The 16,180-nt window shown below is 36.3% G+C and overlaps 3 protein-coding genes across 3 annotated transcripts; 1 reads left to right on the plus strand and 2 right to left on the minus strand.

Moving 5' to 3' along the window:
• The first annotated feature begins 7,586 nt into the window (after positions 1-7,586).
• On the plus strand, positions 7,587-10,855 carry LOC129573980 (uncharacterized). Its single transcript, XM_055455220.1, has 4 exons — positions 7,587-8,280; positions 8,385-9,512; positions 9,587-10,431; positions 10,528-10,855. Exons 1-3 carry the CDS (start codon positions 8,101-8,103, stop codon positions 10,037-10,039), a joined length of 1,761 nt encoding a protein of 586 aa, XP_055311195.1. The 5' UTR covers positions 7,587-8,100; the 3' UTR covers positions 10,040-10,431; positions 10,528-10,855.
• A 2,256-nt stretch (positions 10,856-13,111) lies between these two features.
• On the minus strand, positions 13,112-14,411 carry LOC129573994 (dimethyladenosine transferase 1, mitochondrial). Its single transcript, XM_055455248.1, has one exon. It carries the CDS (start codon positions 14,409-14,411, stop codon positions 13,299-13,301), a length of 1,113 nt encoding a protein of 370 aa, XP_055311223.1. The 3' UTR covers positions 13,112-13,298.
• A 183-nt stretch (positions 14,412-14,594) lies between these two features.
• LOC129574014 (cytochrome c oxidase assembly factor 3, mitochondrial) lies at positions 14,595-14,879 on the minus strand. Its single transcript, XM_055455281.1, has one exon. The coding sequence runs from the start codon at positions 14,877-14,879 to the stop codon at positions 14,595-14,597; it is 285 nt and encodes a 94-aa protein (XP_055311256.1).
• Between the last annotated feature and the right edge of the window lie 1,301 nt (positions 14,880-16,180).

A 16,180-nucleotide genomic window follows, 5' to 3' on the forward strand; every position in this document is an offset into this window, starting at 1 on the left:
GTAACTATGTGAGATATGTTTGTTTATGATTTGGTGGATGTTTTAATTTATTTGAATAATTACTCATGACCCAAAATACAATTGAAACGACGGAATAAAGTCAATAGTATTTGATTTACGATAGCACGTGCTGCTATGAATTCGATTGCCTAATGCCAAATGGATTGGCGTTACATTTGATTAGACGAAATCAACGCAATTTGAATGGCAATTCAACAGAAGATAAGAACATATGAATTAACCCTTTTGTCGTGTTGATGCCGTATGGCTTCAGTGGAAAAAGTGCACAAATTTTTCGATAATCACCTTTGACGGTCGCCTTTCATTTCATATCATAAATTTGATCATTTTTCAGTGAATTCTCCGCTCTCAAAATAAGAGAAAAAAAAATTGTCAGCGGTGAATGGGTTAAGTAATCACTGCAGACCGGAATATTTGTGCGTGTACCGATGGCTGTAACACCTTGACAGCAAAATCAAATAAATTGAATGCAGAGGGTGGCAAACAACTTGAACATAATTAGCAACTTCAATACCACGCATTAAGTAATATAAATAACCAAATTAAAGCCACAATAATGAGAAATTAGGCGCAACATGAGGACAATAATTGTATTTGCATGCGTGTAAAATTACCAAAAATTTTAAATAGAAAAAAATCGACCATATTCGCATATTCGGGAGTTTTTCGTGATATTACACAATCTGCTCTCTATTTATGGTTGTTCTACGTGGTACGAAAATGACAGTCATTAAAATGATGGCACGAGTTTGGTGTAAATTGGGCTAAAACTCTGTCAAAGCGTCAGAAATCTCACTTCGGAATCAGCGCCATGTTCCCTCTCCACACTTTAATTTCACGCGATTTCTAATCTCATTAAACAAATTGTAATCATTTTTGCACAAATATTTTGCGATCAGTTCATATTTAAGTGAACAAAAAACCGACGTGTCTTTGAACCAAACACGTGATTAAATCCATTTTTTTCACAACAACAAATATTTTGTCGTACAATCACAGTCTCGTTCGTCTAAAGAATGTTTCAAACACTGATTATCAACTATTATTTTTAGTTACGACAGTAAAACCCGCTTGTAACGGATTTTAATGCCATTTCTTATCATCCGCCAGACTTGTCTGGAAAAATATGTCTCTTGCATATGCTATTGACTCGTTAATTATTTTCTGGACAATTATGAACTATGAGTTAACATATTATTACAATTTTTTGCTATTGAAAATTCAGCATATTGAACTGATTTCATGCTCACTGCAACATATCAGAAATTATTGAGAGGAGACATAGCTGCTATCTCTATCAATTGATGGTTTGTATTGGAAAGTACGTAATGAACTCGTATGATTATTATCATGTTCATTTGAAACCAACCGATTTACAATCGTACCGTTGCATTTTCGCATACTTTCGTCGATTGCGTTTGTGTGGCACAGTAGCAAAAATTGACCTTTTTATCACATTATCGCGAATGAAACTTTCCTATGTATGATTTCGTTGTACACTGAACGGATGTTTGCTGAAACCTGAGACTTCTAATTTCTAATTACGTTATTTTCATTTGAATATGACTATGACTATGACTATGACTATGACTATGACTATGACTATGATTATGATGTGCTTCTGAAGGTGTGTCTAACAAACTTACCTTGATAACATTTTTTGAAAAATGCATCAGTCACCACATTTTTTTTAAAATCGAAAACGGTCCCAAAGAATTTACGTCAGCAGGAGCTATTTTCACACTTTTCCTCAATCATCTCAATCAAATTTAAATGGCATTCGCTAAAAACTTTTACAGCTAATTCACATTCAGTGGAAAAACACCTAGATTCCAGTCAGTTACATGAATTTATGTATGTGACGCGACATAAGGAACGTTTAACGCAATCGATTGCAATTTACATCAGATTGATGACGGCGACTATGGCAAAACAGAATTATAATGATACAAATAAACAGTAGCCAATACGAAAATCGTCTCAATAGGCATCCACTGAGAGGTAAAGAGAGTCAATTTCACATTTTAATCCTGCGAATTGCAACGAAAGGTTGTCTGTAACGATCGGATTAATGTGTATTTATAGATTTTCGTTCGAACGAATTTGATTGAAGTGTAAGAAACAAAAATTTTAAGAGAAACAAAAATTTTATCGGATTGATGGAATGAACAATTCGCCATTCATATTTTCTCATAAGAAGGTATGGTTGACGCCATCGCAAATGACTAACAGTGGCAAGAACAAATATTGATATTTTCAGCATTATTTCCAGGTGAAACCATTATTTCATGATATATTTTTTCCACTATTTTTCATGTCCTGGTTCATTTTAAGACATTATTTTTGATATTTTGCTTTGATTTGAAAATAGAAAAAATAGTAGGGGGAGGTGTGGAAATTCGGAACACACATCGAAATAATTTAATAACATTTTTCCAAATTCTAAAGTGGTACGACTCAGTAAATGTAAAAACCTAAATTTTGGACCTTGTCGCTTGTTGAATTCGAATCGGTCGAAAAAATTTACCCTTTTAGCTAAGTACACAGTTCCTCATGAAATGAAAAAAATTCTCCGGTGAAATTTTCACAGGTGTTATTTGTATTGTTGTTTTTTATTTTCGAATTGCAAGCATAATGATTTTTGATGTATAAAACAGCTAACTCATTCCAATATCAACACAACACATGATTGAATTTTGAATTTATTCTTTAATGTATTTTGAAATTCTTCATGAAAAAATTTGTTCATGTGTCGTGTTGATATTGGATTGAGTTAGCTGTTTTATACATCAAAAATCATTATGCTTGCAATTCAAAAATAAAAAACACCATACAAATATCACCTGTGAAAATTTCACCGGAGAAATTTTTTCATTTCACGAGGAACTGTGTACTTAGCTTTTAGCAGAAAACTCTTGATTTTGCGACTTTCAAAAATGGTGGGGAAATTCGGAACACTTCATAAATGGATAGAAAACTTGAACAATTTTGATGCAAAACGTTTATGGGGAACTAGGAAATGACAGAAGAATTAATTTTAATGGGGAAAAAGTTCAAAAATAGCGATTGTCGGATTTGTAATTGTTGCCTGTGAAATAGCTACCAATCATTTTGGTGCATTTCAAGTAGACAGCTCGATCACATAAATTGCAATGAGTAATTTGTTGAAATTTTGCATGAAATATAATAAATATGCATAAAAAAGCGATATCAGCTTGAAAAGTATTAAAAATCACTTGATCAATTTTTCGTATATAGGGCGTTCCGAAATTTCCCACTCACTTAGGTTTACAACATAATCGTGTTTCAGTCACTCAATGAATTTTTATGCAAAATTCCTTTTGTGAGTCGAAATATTAATGGCACTAGGTGGATTGATAAGTCAGGTCTAGGGGTTAGACACCAATTTCTAGTATAGCTAGTTTGTTCAAATCGATTCAAATATGCGTTTAGTTTCGTCTAGTTTTTCTAGTATACAAGCAGAAACGCAAATATTCTGCTAGAATTGCTAGTATCTACCATTGCTTCTTCCATAAGTATAGTATTTCCAATGCATTTCCTATTGAAGGATTAACGGTACTTTTTGTAAACAAAACATTTGAACTCCATAAGCAAAGCATTGGCAGTATATTTTAAATGGAAGAATTTGTCCATATAAAAACCACTGGCAATGCTATTCTTATGGAAGAGGCATCACTCAATTTTTTCACAAATATTCTTCTACTAACTTCTAGTATTCTCAATTTTTGCTAGTTTTCTTCTTGTATTATTTCGTGTCTACCCCCTAGAGTCAGGTACTTTTTCTATGAAAGGGCGATACGAATTTCAAATCCATATGTTTTTTGACAAGCACCATCCTTTATGGGACAGCTGTCAAAATTTGAGCCAAATCCGATCATTAGTTCGCAAGTTATAGCTCCTGGTAGTAACAAGCCTCCGGAAATTTTTTTAATAGGGAAAAATTAATTTTTTTTTCTTGATTACGCACCTGCGCTTTTAAATCAAAACAGATAGGTGCATCAAATTCAAATTGGATTTAGTTTTTGGTGTCTCTGAACAATCGAAAACAATGTTATAGGGAAAAATTAATTAATGTAGAAAAATTCAATTTAAACATAGTCCTACGAGCAATTTCATCGATAAACCTCCGAAGTGCTAAAAAATCGACCTTGTCCAAGAAATCATCAAATAAATCAATGACATGATATCATATGATCCTAATGTGATAGTGCGCAAGATTGCTAAAACCATGGGCCTACTAAACGAAATAATAGTTGCAAATATGTATCCACATTCACATACGGAAAAGTCAAACGAAAAAAGGAATAAGGAATGAAGTACAAAAAGTTCAAAATTCGTGGTGATATTTGGAGCAATATACGCAAAAAATAAACAAAGTACAGATAAACCTTAGCACTAGCAATCTGTGCCATTTTTCATAAGGCGTGTCCACTCGCATTGAGTTTGTATTGTGAATGTTAAGGTGCGTGCAACGCCCTTCAATGTAAAAAACAATACAAGTGGAGATGATACACGGGATTTATCTGTACTTTTTGCGACTACATATAGAACTTGATGTATTTTAAACCCATAATATAGTCAAAACCGTGAGTAGACATTGTTCAAATGCTGTAAGGCCACCAAATCGAAAAACGACTCAGAAGATTTGGACAATGACCATTTGGGATATGAAAATATTAATGGGCATAACTATACAGAAATATTAATCCATTTTCTACCAAGGTGCAAAAGTGGGTTCGAAATAAGTAACCAATAGTCTATCTAGCATAATTTTCACCTGGAAGCCCAGAAAAAACTGTCATATGGAAAAATTGTGTTTGCAGTTTTTCCGGAAAATGGATTTTCTGGAAAATCATATTTTTGTAGGCTCACAAACTGATCAATCAAAAACCGTTATGCTTCATTTAAGAATAATAACTATAAGCCTATTTAGAGTTATTTTGACATGAAGAAATGAAAAAAAATGTCAGATGGAAAATTCGTCTTGTAGTTTTCCAGAAACGCCCCGGAAAATTTTTGTTCGATTTTTCGAACATTGGTCATTAGTCCGGGATTCTTTATTATCTCCAAATCCACCCTGGGCTTCCTTAAGTACCTCCTGAACATAGGCTACACCTTTTTAAGAATAATATTCAACCCTTGCTTTTTGAGTATATGTATGTTATTTTTGCTAAGGGGATTTATCTCTCGCGAATGCTGCGAATGCATTCGCATTACAGAACAAAAATTCGAATGTTTGCGAATGCGACGAATGCGGCTATGACAGCGAACTTGTGACTACATAATTCATTCGTTCATTCGTGTGCATGCATTCGCAACGCTGCCGTATGATTTCTATGTAAACACACGCACTCGTATTCGTGAGAATGTTCGAGAACAGCGAAATACGACTGCTATACGAATGCGAGTGCGAATGTTTACATAAAAATCATATGGCAGCGTTGCGAATGCATGGCACTGAACGCGAATTTGTGAATGAAAATTCGAATGCCAAACCGACATAGAAGCCCTTAGTATTTTTGCCTATCTCTAGGTTGAGATATGAATAGGGTAGGCCTTTGTTCGAAAAATCGAACGCTGGTAGAAAATGGGTTAAAAGTGATATTAGGAGAACATATCTTGTCATTTTCAGATTGATCGGAATAGAAAATCATAGTCAAATGGGTAAAAGTTCAAAGAAGAAAATACACATTTTAACCACGATTTTCATTCAGTTCACATATTGGTTTTATGGTGGTAAAATCCATTGATTAAAGCTATAAATTGCCGCATTGCATACTGCATTTTTTAGGCATTGTCTCACTCTTAACTCACAAGTCATCTAAACTTAATTGTAAGGTCTAAGGACGCGAGCGTTTGCTATGATTGGGAGTAAAATGGAGAAATTTAGAATACCTTGGCAGAGTTTGACTCAGGCGACAGATATATGCTTTAGCATAGAAAAAATATCCGCATATTTTTTGGTTTGTCCACTCTCAGTATGTAACGGCACCCAGCTTCATCGAGTATCAGCATGCACACTGAACGTGGTAGTATAGGACGGTTTGTTTACGAAGAAAAAAATTGTTTATAAACAAAATCTACCAGAACTATACAGCGCAAAACCTTAACATAGGACAGCATTGCTGCCGTTTAAATACATTCCGCTGTACAACTCTGGAAGATTTTGTTTATAAACAATTTTTTTCCTTTGTAAACAAACCGTTCTATAATCTATATTACTACGTTCAGTGTGCGTGCTGATACTCGATGAAGCTGGGTGCCGTTATATGCTGAGAGTGGACAAACCAAAAAATATGCGGATATTTTTTCTATGCTAAAGCATATATCTGTCGCCTGAGTCAAACTCTGTACCTTGGGCTGAAAGAGAAATCGTACTTTTTGAAGGACATCCAAATGTTGGAAGATCGTTGGGCGAGCTAAAAGGAGCCTATATTGAGAATAGAAATGAAATTTTGCATTGATTGATTTCATTCAAAAAGTACCCGACTTTTCAATCCACCGAATATATACGATAATTATAAACATATTCATCAGAGTTGATTCTTCGAAAAATGTTATGAAATCAATGCAGAAAGGCATTCTCAATATTAAATTTGCATGACAGTTGTTCACATGTCTCAAACTATTCATTTGCGGCAAAATTTGGCGGTGTTTCGAATTTCCCCACGTTCCGAATTATCCCACCTCCCCCTATTTTTTCAAAATTATAAATAATATGCTTTATCTTCACGGCGCGTAATTTTTTGAGGGGGTAAAATTGAAATTCGTTCGACAAAACATAATTTGAATGGTTTGGAGCGAAAATGTAACGCAGAAAAGTTGAGCGGAAAAATGTCGATGATGAATGAGCGGAAAAGGGATAGCTATATAATAAACTGTATAGTAAACTATAGTGAACTATATAGCTATCCCTTTTCATTTGACATTTTTCCGCTCAACTTTTCTGTATTACATTTTCGCTCCAAATCATTCATTTGTTCATGCTTTTGCTCTTGTACACTAGGGTGTTTTTGCCATCAAATAATCAAGAAATGGTAGTTCTGGATTGAAAGAGTGAACAATTCTGAATCGATTGCATGTATTTTTACTTTAAAATAATCAAAGATGCCACTTCCCGAGATCAAAACAGAAAATCATAGAATTTTGAGGTTATATCACTATTCGCTGAAACTAATCTGATATTTTCCATTTTTTCGATTCAATCTCACTGCCAGAGACGAGTTCTCAATGCAAACATTTATTATAACGAATGATATACACACTTCCCGAAGCAAAAAGAACTGTCTAATTTGAATTGTCTAATGTTTTCGGAACGCTACCCAGCATCTGCCAAATTCAAACATTTGAAATGACAACCATTCCAACTACTATGTGCCGAACGAACCGTATAAACAAACTTCTAACAAGAACTTCGATTTGTGTATGTGTTTCACATTAGGAGCGTGATTTTGGCACGAACTTCTCTTTCATCGCATACAACGCAACACAACACAACAGACTCATTTGTTATGTTTGTTGCGTTTGTTTATTTGATCCCGTTATCCGAGCATGTATTGAGTTTCTATATCGGAACCGATTAAACATGAATTTCATCACGAAATGAGTAGAGTTGTTGCGGTACGGTATTTATGTCAAAACCATATTCAGCTGTCAAACGGGGGCCGGTTGATTCATATCGATCTGAGCATTTGAAAAGGCAAGTTGATTGTTGTGAATATTGTTCGATTTACAGTGATTGTTTTATTCGTTTTTTGTTCAAATTAAGTAATTTAGTTAGTGTTTTTAGGTAGAAAATACATGATATCGAATTAGTTTTCCTCATTTTGATTTTTCGTTTGGTGGTGATTGTACACAAAGTGGCTAACATTTTACCGTGCTTGCGATTTGTGTTCCGAAAACAATCAATCCAATTGTTTAAATGTCGAACAAATTACGACCTGCCTAAAAAAATGAACATATAATATGATGAAATTTGCTCTTTTTTGTGAATCTCAATCATCTAATCAATTTCTCATGAATTTGTTCAATTTTTTTTTTGTTTAAAAGCTATTCATCATGGCCCGTGGAGCCCGTGGATCTCGCGGTGGAAGCGATGAGAGATTCACAACAGTGAAACTGGCTCTACGAACAATCATCCAGAAACCGTATCGGCTGATTTTGACAACAGTGATTTGGGAAATGAGCATGATGGCAACGCTAATCTCACTTCTGGCATCGCTCTATTTTCTATATCTAGTAAGTTTTTTTTTATATTTTCACTGTTTTCGCCATTTTGTACGATCATCTTGAACCGATTCGATTCATTCAAATTGAACAAAAAAAACCATTGTTCTTGTTAGGTTAATACGGCGGTCGATGATTTCGACAACGACTTTTTCAACAGCAATGGTGATGAAATCATCAAAATGTGCTTCCAAGGTGTGCTCCGGCAAAATTACACCAATGATCGAATGTTTATAGTCCCAGGTTTCCGGCAAATTGTTATCAAAATTCTCGGCGAATGGTTTCCGTGGCCAACGAACAGATTTTTCGGCAACACATTCAAATACCTGTACGAGCAATATGCCACAAACGTCAAGACCAACCTCAAAACGCATTGCGAAAAGCGTTTGAGAAAGTTCTTCAAAATGCGTTGCTACGAATTGAACCACATGTGTCTGTGTGGAGATCTCGAGTTGGACGAATTATTCGATGGTGACGACATCAAAAATGCCATCAACTACACATACAAAAGGAGAGATTCAACGTGTGGCAATGCGAATGCCATACGGAAATTGGAAATACTGTTGGCGGAGATGTATTGGATAGGAGCACCTCACAGACCAGATGATCCACACCCATTCAACATCAGAGAATTCGTTGAACTCAATTGGTTCCAAGCATTGCGCATGTTCATGAATATACAGCGTGATATTCATAACTTTCACCTCTCGTTTGCCAATCTACGCCAAAGTTGGAATCTGTTCCGAAAATATCCGCTCTATGTGCAACAGCCAGAATTCCCAGAGCCGCCTGAAATCACCACCTTCACAGTAAATCCGAAGTGCACATTCCAGCGCCGACACGTGAAAATTGATACGGATGCATTGCACAATATTTTATGTGGCATCAAGGCAATGCCGCGGACAAAAGGCACTCGAGTCTTACGAAACGGCGAATACCAACAGCGCTGGATCTCACAGACTGAATTCAAGGAGAGAGGAGGCTGGCGTTTGTTTTTCAACATGGATGAAATTATCAAGTTAGTCAAGAATAAGAAGGGATTCGGCGATTCGATAATATCAGATGGTGTGTCAGCGTCGGTGTTATTCAAATTGCCGAAACAGAGCAAAACTGTTGCTGATGAAGATGAGGCCGAAACCAAACGAAAATATTTCGCAGGCGAATTCGCGTATGCATTGGGAATTGATCCAGGCATGCGAACCTTTATTGCGTCGGTCCGCCTCGATCTAAAGACCGGCGAAGAGGTAAGTATTTACAAAACGAAAAAAGGAAGAAGAAGAAGAAGTATTAATTCACTTTTGTTGCATTTTATTTTTAGACCAACGAGAAGATTTCGTTCAAACAATACCATCTGAAATCGAAACAAGATGCGCGCAACATTAAAGCCGAACGAATGACACGAGTCTTCACGTATGACGAACAAGCGGACTTCAAACGTATCGCCGCAGAGATTGGCCAGACACCATCGCCACGGAACATCTCTTGGCGCCATTACATCGAACATCGCCTGCGAATGTCCCAAGATGGTATCGCGGCATACAGTCAGAAAAACCATGCACGCTTACGTTTGGAAAAACACATTGAATGGCATCGTGCAATTGATCTCATCGCCGGTAAGCTGGTACATTTCAAGACAGCTATCATCAACATCAGCCGAAATTTCACCAAATTGCCCGATCCGAATCAAAAAGTACGTGCGGTGTCCAGGCGTTCGCAAGCTGATTGCAGCCTTCAAAAGACGTGGCAATTGTGTCGTTCGGTTGGTGGATGAATACATGACATCGCAACATTGTGCCCGATGCTTCAAACGGTTCCCGATATGGACGAAGAGCAAACGATACAAGAAGTGCAACGATTGCCATCCAGATGAACGTGTTGGACTTCCGAGAACCATCTATACGAACGTGAGCAAACGAGTGTTACAAATGCAACGGAAAATCATGCGTACATGGGAGGAAATGCGCGACCAAGGTGATGCTATTGCAGCCATTCTAACCCAACGAAATTCAGGACGTTTGGTGTCAAAGAAGCAACGCTTCTTCAAAACCTGGCAACCAAATGCTGCTGAAAACGCTGGAACAGAAGACGCTGCACAATCACGCAAGTTGCTCAAATCACTTTGGCATCGGGACATATCAGCAGCCAAACTGATCATGTACAAAGGTTCATTATCTATTATTATTTCATTTGAAAATTGGAATCGATTTGATTTTCGCTTAAATTAATTGTTATTTGTGTGCTTGTTTTCTATTTACTTAGGTCTTTGCACGCTGCTTGACATTCCGATACATCCAGCATTGCTGCGACGACCAGATGACGACGACGTTCCACTCAATCCATAAATCAAAATCCAGCGTTTAGCATTAAATTTTTTTTTAACAAATATTTTCTAACAGTTTATTAGAGTTCTCAAGCCTTGCACTTAGTGGGCTATTTTAAGGTTTATAAGGTGTCTAACTTTATTTACCGCAGTACATGAGTGGTTTTATAGACGTTATTTGATGATCAGAATGAGTCGTGTTCATTTTCCGGTTTGACAATGTCGCCGCATTCTTTGGATATGACTTGTTCAATGCATCATATCACGGTAAGTAGAATTTGTTCAACGCTTCGGAGCGAGAGTTATTTAGACATTTGAATGGAAAAGCAGTCTTTTTGCTTCGGGAGGTGTGAATATCGATTGCTCCGTTGTGTGAACACCACTAATTGATACAGAATTTTTTCCTCTTTAATTTAAAATCTACCATTTTTCTTTTTCAGGTTATGAAAAACACCCTATTGTACACACATGAAATCCATTTTATCTCTTATTATTTTCCATCATTTCTGTTTTAAATACTTCTACTTTTTTCACAACAATTCTTGTGCAAACTTGTGAAAAATTTTATACCACCAGTTTATATCATATACCGATTTTTTTTTTCGGAGCATTGAATAAAATATCATTGCAAAATTGCTTATATTTTGCATCAAAACCTTTCACTGTTTCACTTTACATCACTGGTGTATGTTGGGCACCACTGGTATATACTATGCACTAATTTGTACACCATTTATGCACCAAAAGTGGTACATATCATATATTGAAAAGTGTCGAAATGCTGGTGCATATTATACACCAACATTTTTGTGTATCATTTGACATTTGTGCCCAGTGAGTTATCATGAATATATTCAATGATATATTTTTTTCAAACAATTTCGGCCAATTCGTTGGAACAATAGACCTTAGATTTGTTGCATAAGAGTAATGAAAAATTCTTGGAGAATGTATTTCAGAGTGGAGCAATTGAGATTTTGGTTTGAATTGCTTGAAATCCATAACTTGGGTTTGAATCGCTTAAATTGCAGACTACACCAATTGAGGTGATCAATACTCGAAAATTTAAATTCATGCGACGAAATAAATTCCATCAAGCTCTGAATGAATACTGCATGATTACACCCGCGCCGAAGACACTCACGCCATTAAAATATTTTGCTAGCTCGAAAAATCGTTATCACCTCTCGTCTCATGAGATGTCCAAAAAAAGCCCATGATTTAGGTTTAATGAGCTGCACTTTTATTTATGGGCAATCGAAAAAGAAAAAAACCCTTTCTCTTTGATAAACCTAATTGATTTAGTAACAATTTTAAAAGTATGCACAACATCTTGTGAAGGTGATGGCCATGCGTTTTCCCACACATGGAAAACTTCCATATTCCAGGAACAAGAAAAATCATCGAACTAACGATTAATTTGGTAGTGTAAAGTTCAAAACAACCATATTGTCTAATATTTATCTCCTTGGTGAAACCACATAAGCAACGGTTTTCTCTTAGGGGAGAGTGGGGCAATCCCGGACACTTCAGATCTCTATTCAAAACTAGTGCATTAGAATTCATTATTATTTTTCCAAATGTTATATACCATTTTGAAGCTTGAACCTTTAGCTACAAAATGGAACTTTTGGTTTTTGAAAATATGCAATAGTATTGGCGCTAAAAAAACACCATATCTGCACTTATCGACCAATGATGCAATACTGACTTGGTCAAATACGTTTGGTGACATAAGTCGTCAATGCATCTCATTAAGACGCGTTCATAGAGACCTCCCACGGTTCGATACACTGAACCAGTATAAATTTATTCGCAGTATCCGGAATTGCCCCGTGTCCGAGTTTGCCCCACTCTCCCCTACTTTCCTTTTTAATACTTCAGAAACTTTAAAATTGATTAAAAAATATCTGATGAATAAGGAGACATGTGTATCGTTCCGGTCCACATTGTAGAATTAAAAAGAAAACGCTGCCATAGAAACATTGATCTATTAAACGAGCAATGAGGCATGCCTTTTTTCGAATATTCTGATGATATAAACGATTTTCAAGAACAATCTTTAAGAACGCTCTCCAAGAACATTTTTTAAGCTAAGTTCAGTTATGTTCGTCTACAAAAAACGAATGAAAAATACTGCAAGGGTCGAATGATACCGTAATAGGCTATTTATAACCAGAAATAATAATTGAGTGATTGATTTTTGTATCTAATAAGTGGATGCTGCATTTCAATTGGTTGAATGCTTTTTCTTGGGCCACTTTTTCGGGTTTTTCAAGTGCTTTGTTTTGTCTATTGATCCTGAAGAAGTCTGGATAAATTATCCGTAGGTTTAAAAAGTAGATAAATAGGGTTATTCTTTGATATTCATGGCTTTAGACAGTATTGATATGGGGCAATGAGAATTTGAATGTGCAAAAAAACCTCTTAACTTAGGTCTTTGAAAATTGGTGCCACTCTTGATGGAAACGCTGGGGAGTCTCTTAATTCTCATTGTTGACATATATAGAAGATTCAGATATATTTATTGTTGATTATTCATCATTTTATTCATTTTTTTTCTCCATTGTTAAAACTAAGCATTGATTGTTTACAAATAAATCTCTAAACTACAAATTCAAGCCTACCAAATTGACTAAAACAGAAGTTTCAGTTTAAAAAATAAATGTTGTCTTCTGTACTGACGGTAGATAGATATTTTACATTTTGGTTAATATTTTGTGTAATCATCGGAATCATTGCTAATGGGATCAGCGTTTAAGTCATCAAAAATATCACTATCCCGAAGTGTGCTGATGTCAAAGTGTTTCACACGCGGTGCTCGGTAGTTGTAGTTGGCAATGTTTGGATATTCTGTAATGATGTCATTGTAGGCATTGGCCAGGCGTAAGCATTCCTCATTGGATATTTCGAAGCATTTAGCTAATGGACTGACGGCGGCTTGTTCAAATGTTCGATTGGTCAGCTCATCACACATTTCGGTTGGGTAAAGATTTTTAACGGCAAAACGGATTTTCTTTTGACGCATCGAAAACAGATAGCGCATAATTTTCTCAACCAAATCAAATGGCAATGTGGTTAATGGCTCTTTGAGCGGCTCGAGCCGTACGACCGCCACATCGACATCTGGTTTTGGTACAAATGCCTTTCCTGGTATGATAAAACGTAGCTCTGGTTTTGTCCAAATTTGTGACATCACCGATAAACGACAACGTTGATCATCCAAAATTGGAGCCACTATCCGTTCACCCACTTCCTTTTGAAAAGTCAACACCATGGTCGTACGACCATAGATCCATGCCCCTTGCCGCAAACTTATGTCCTTTAACCAATTAATCAGCAATCGCGTTGAAATCGCAAATGGCAAATTACCGATTATGTGTACTGGTGGCCTAGTACCACTCCAATCGCATCGAATATCCTCCGGAAATGTGTTTTCAATGCGATATTTGAGGATGTCATCACGATAGATGTCCATTTGAACGGATGGTTTAACGGCATTCGCAAGCAGCTCCATTGTTGGAATGAATCGTCGATCTTTTTCAACGACAGCCAACTGCTTGGGTCCACGTCGCAATATTGATCGAGTTATACTGCCTGGACCCGGTCCAACTTCAAGCACATGCTGATTAGCCACTTCACCACACATTCGAACAATTCGAGCCGTCAACCGTTCATCCATTAGGAAATTTTGTGACAACTGCTTCAATGCTTTTAGTTTATATATTTTGATGATGTCACGAAGTGTTGGCATTGGCGGTAATCGAGCACCTGATCCCGGTTTTATTATTAACGCATTATATCGTGCAAATCTTGATGCCATTTTTTCCACGATATTATACAAGATAATCCTCAGCAAATTCTTCTTTTTCAGTCAATTTTTTTTTCTATTTGGTAAACTCAAATCTAGCGAAAATTTAAAAAAAAAACTGAAAAACAAATGGAATTCATTAGAAAAGTATGATTGGCAGAATGAGAAATGTAAAAGAAAACCCACCAAAAATGCTTATTCCGGTTTCGCTACCACAACTTTTTCTGGTTCATTGAAATCATCCAAGAATCTCTCCTGTTTGACGGTGAGAATTGTATAACCGTAAATGCTAAGCACACAGGCACCCAACGTCCAGCCGGTGATCCAATTTCGTTTGCGGATTAATTCAAGCTTTTGTAAACGCTTCAAATTCTCTTTTTCGGTCAATTTCATAAAGGCAATTTGTGCAGCTGTCAACTTTGGGCCGTCGCTTGGATTCGTTATTTTAAACGTTGGTTTTGCGCTATCCGTTCCGGGCATTTCGAAAATTTGTCAATACTTTTGCGAACGCCAAATGGCATCAAACACAAAACCAACTTTGTACGGCGAAGATTTTAATTTCAACTAGAAATTCTCGTGTGAATGATGAATCTTCGCTTCTTTTGACAGTAAACTCTGTTCATGGCCCGATTTGAGGTTAAGTTCACTTTGAAAGAATTCAATGATTCGATGATATTATGCAATGACTTTTGTCATCTGTCACCTAGCGGTGCTGAATATAACTAATCTCACGGTGCATTGTGGCCGCAAAAGTTTGAAATAAAATCAAATTAAATTTGATTCAATTCACACAGAAATTTCATGGAAATCGGATAGGAAAAATGTGGAAATTGCAAATAAACACAATGATTCTGAAAAAAAAAACAATTTTAGCAGGTGTTTATTCAAAGGTATTTGACAAACCGTGCTAATAAAAAGCACTTGATGAATTTGTATGTTGTCTCAAGCAAATAATATTGTTTTCAAATCTAAATAATAATATGATTTAATCTCCAGATAACAGGACAAATTGAACAACCAACCCAAATTTTGATCCTCTCTCACGAGAGTTGGGCACAAGACGTCGCCAAATTAAAATTTATTAATAATTATTGCCGAAAAATGAAATGAATGAATCCACCGATATATGGCGTAATTTTGAAAAAACGCTGCGCAATTACAAATATCGCGATTGTTTTGCGAGACTATGTCTAGTAAGGCAATTATGATATCAAGTTGATTGTATTGTTGAATCAAGTCCCAATAAATAAAATAAAAATAAACAGAGTCGCATGCAACAAAACAATGATTCAGTTTTTTTTTTGCCCCGAGATTTTATTTCGGCTGTAATATGTGTGTATTTGTTGATCTGCGCTCTATTTTCGGTTGCTTTGTCTTTGTCGAGCACAAGCCATGTTTGAAGCGTAGATAAATCAATTACTTGAGTTGCCACTTAATTCATTTGCATCACCAAAGAGGTTGGCCAGACATTGAGATATTGCCGTATTTTATGTGAACCGTGGACCGAATTGTTTTGAACGGAAAAATTGTCGATTTCAAACAGCTGTTAATTGATGAATGATCCGTTGCTTTTGACAAGTTGTGTGCCGTCTCTATCGCACGATGTGCAATGGTGTGAACATGTACGTTCGAAGCGCGTGTATATCGTGCACTCGATTGACCCATACACACACTCGCACGCCTGTCGACAACATTCATTTCACGCGTTTGTTCGCCGCACACATGCACATACACATAGCCAAACCATTCCGAATTTATTTACCTCTCCAATCCACTTGTGT

This window comes from Sitodiplosis mosellana, unplaced genomic scaffold, assembly GCF_009176505.1.
Source record: "Sitodiplosis mosellana isolate CC-2019 unplaced genomic scaffold, AAFC_SMos_1.0 Smas_scaffold_6150, whole genome shotgun sequence".
NCBI lineage: Eukaryota > Metazoa > Arthropoda > Insecta > Diptera > Cecidomyiidae > Sitodiplosis > Sitodiplosis mosellana.

Coding starts and splice junctions, on each gene's coding strand:
- LOC129573980 (XM_055455220.1), top strand. CDS start 8,101: ATGGCCCGTGGAGCCCGTGGATCTCGCGGTGGAAGCGATGAGAGATTC. Junction 8,281..8,384: donor CGCTCTATTTTCTATATCTA/GTAAGTTTTTTT, acceptor TGTTCTTGTTAG/GTTAATACGGCGGTCGATGA. Junction 9,513..9,586: donor ATCTAAAGACCGGCGAAGAG/GTAAGTATTTAC, acceptor TTTTATTTTTAG/ACCAACGAGAAGATTTCGTT.
- LOC129573994 (XM_055455248.1), bottom strand. CDS start 14,411: ATGGCATCAAGATTTGCACGATATAATGCGTTAATAATAAAACCGGGA.
- LOC129574014 (XM_055455281.1), bottom strand. CDS start 14,879: ATGCCCGGAACGGATAGCGCAAAACCAACGTTTAAAATAACGAATCCA.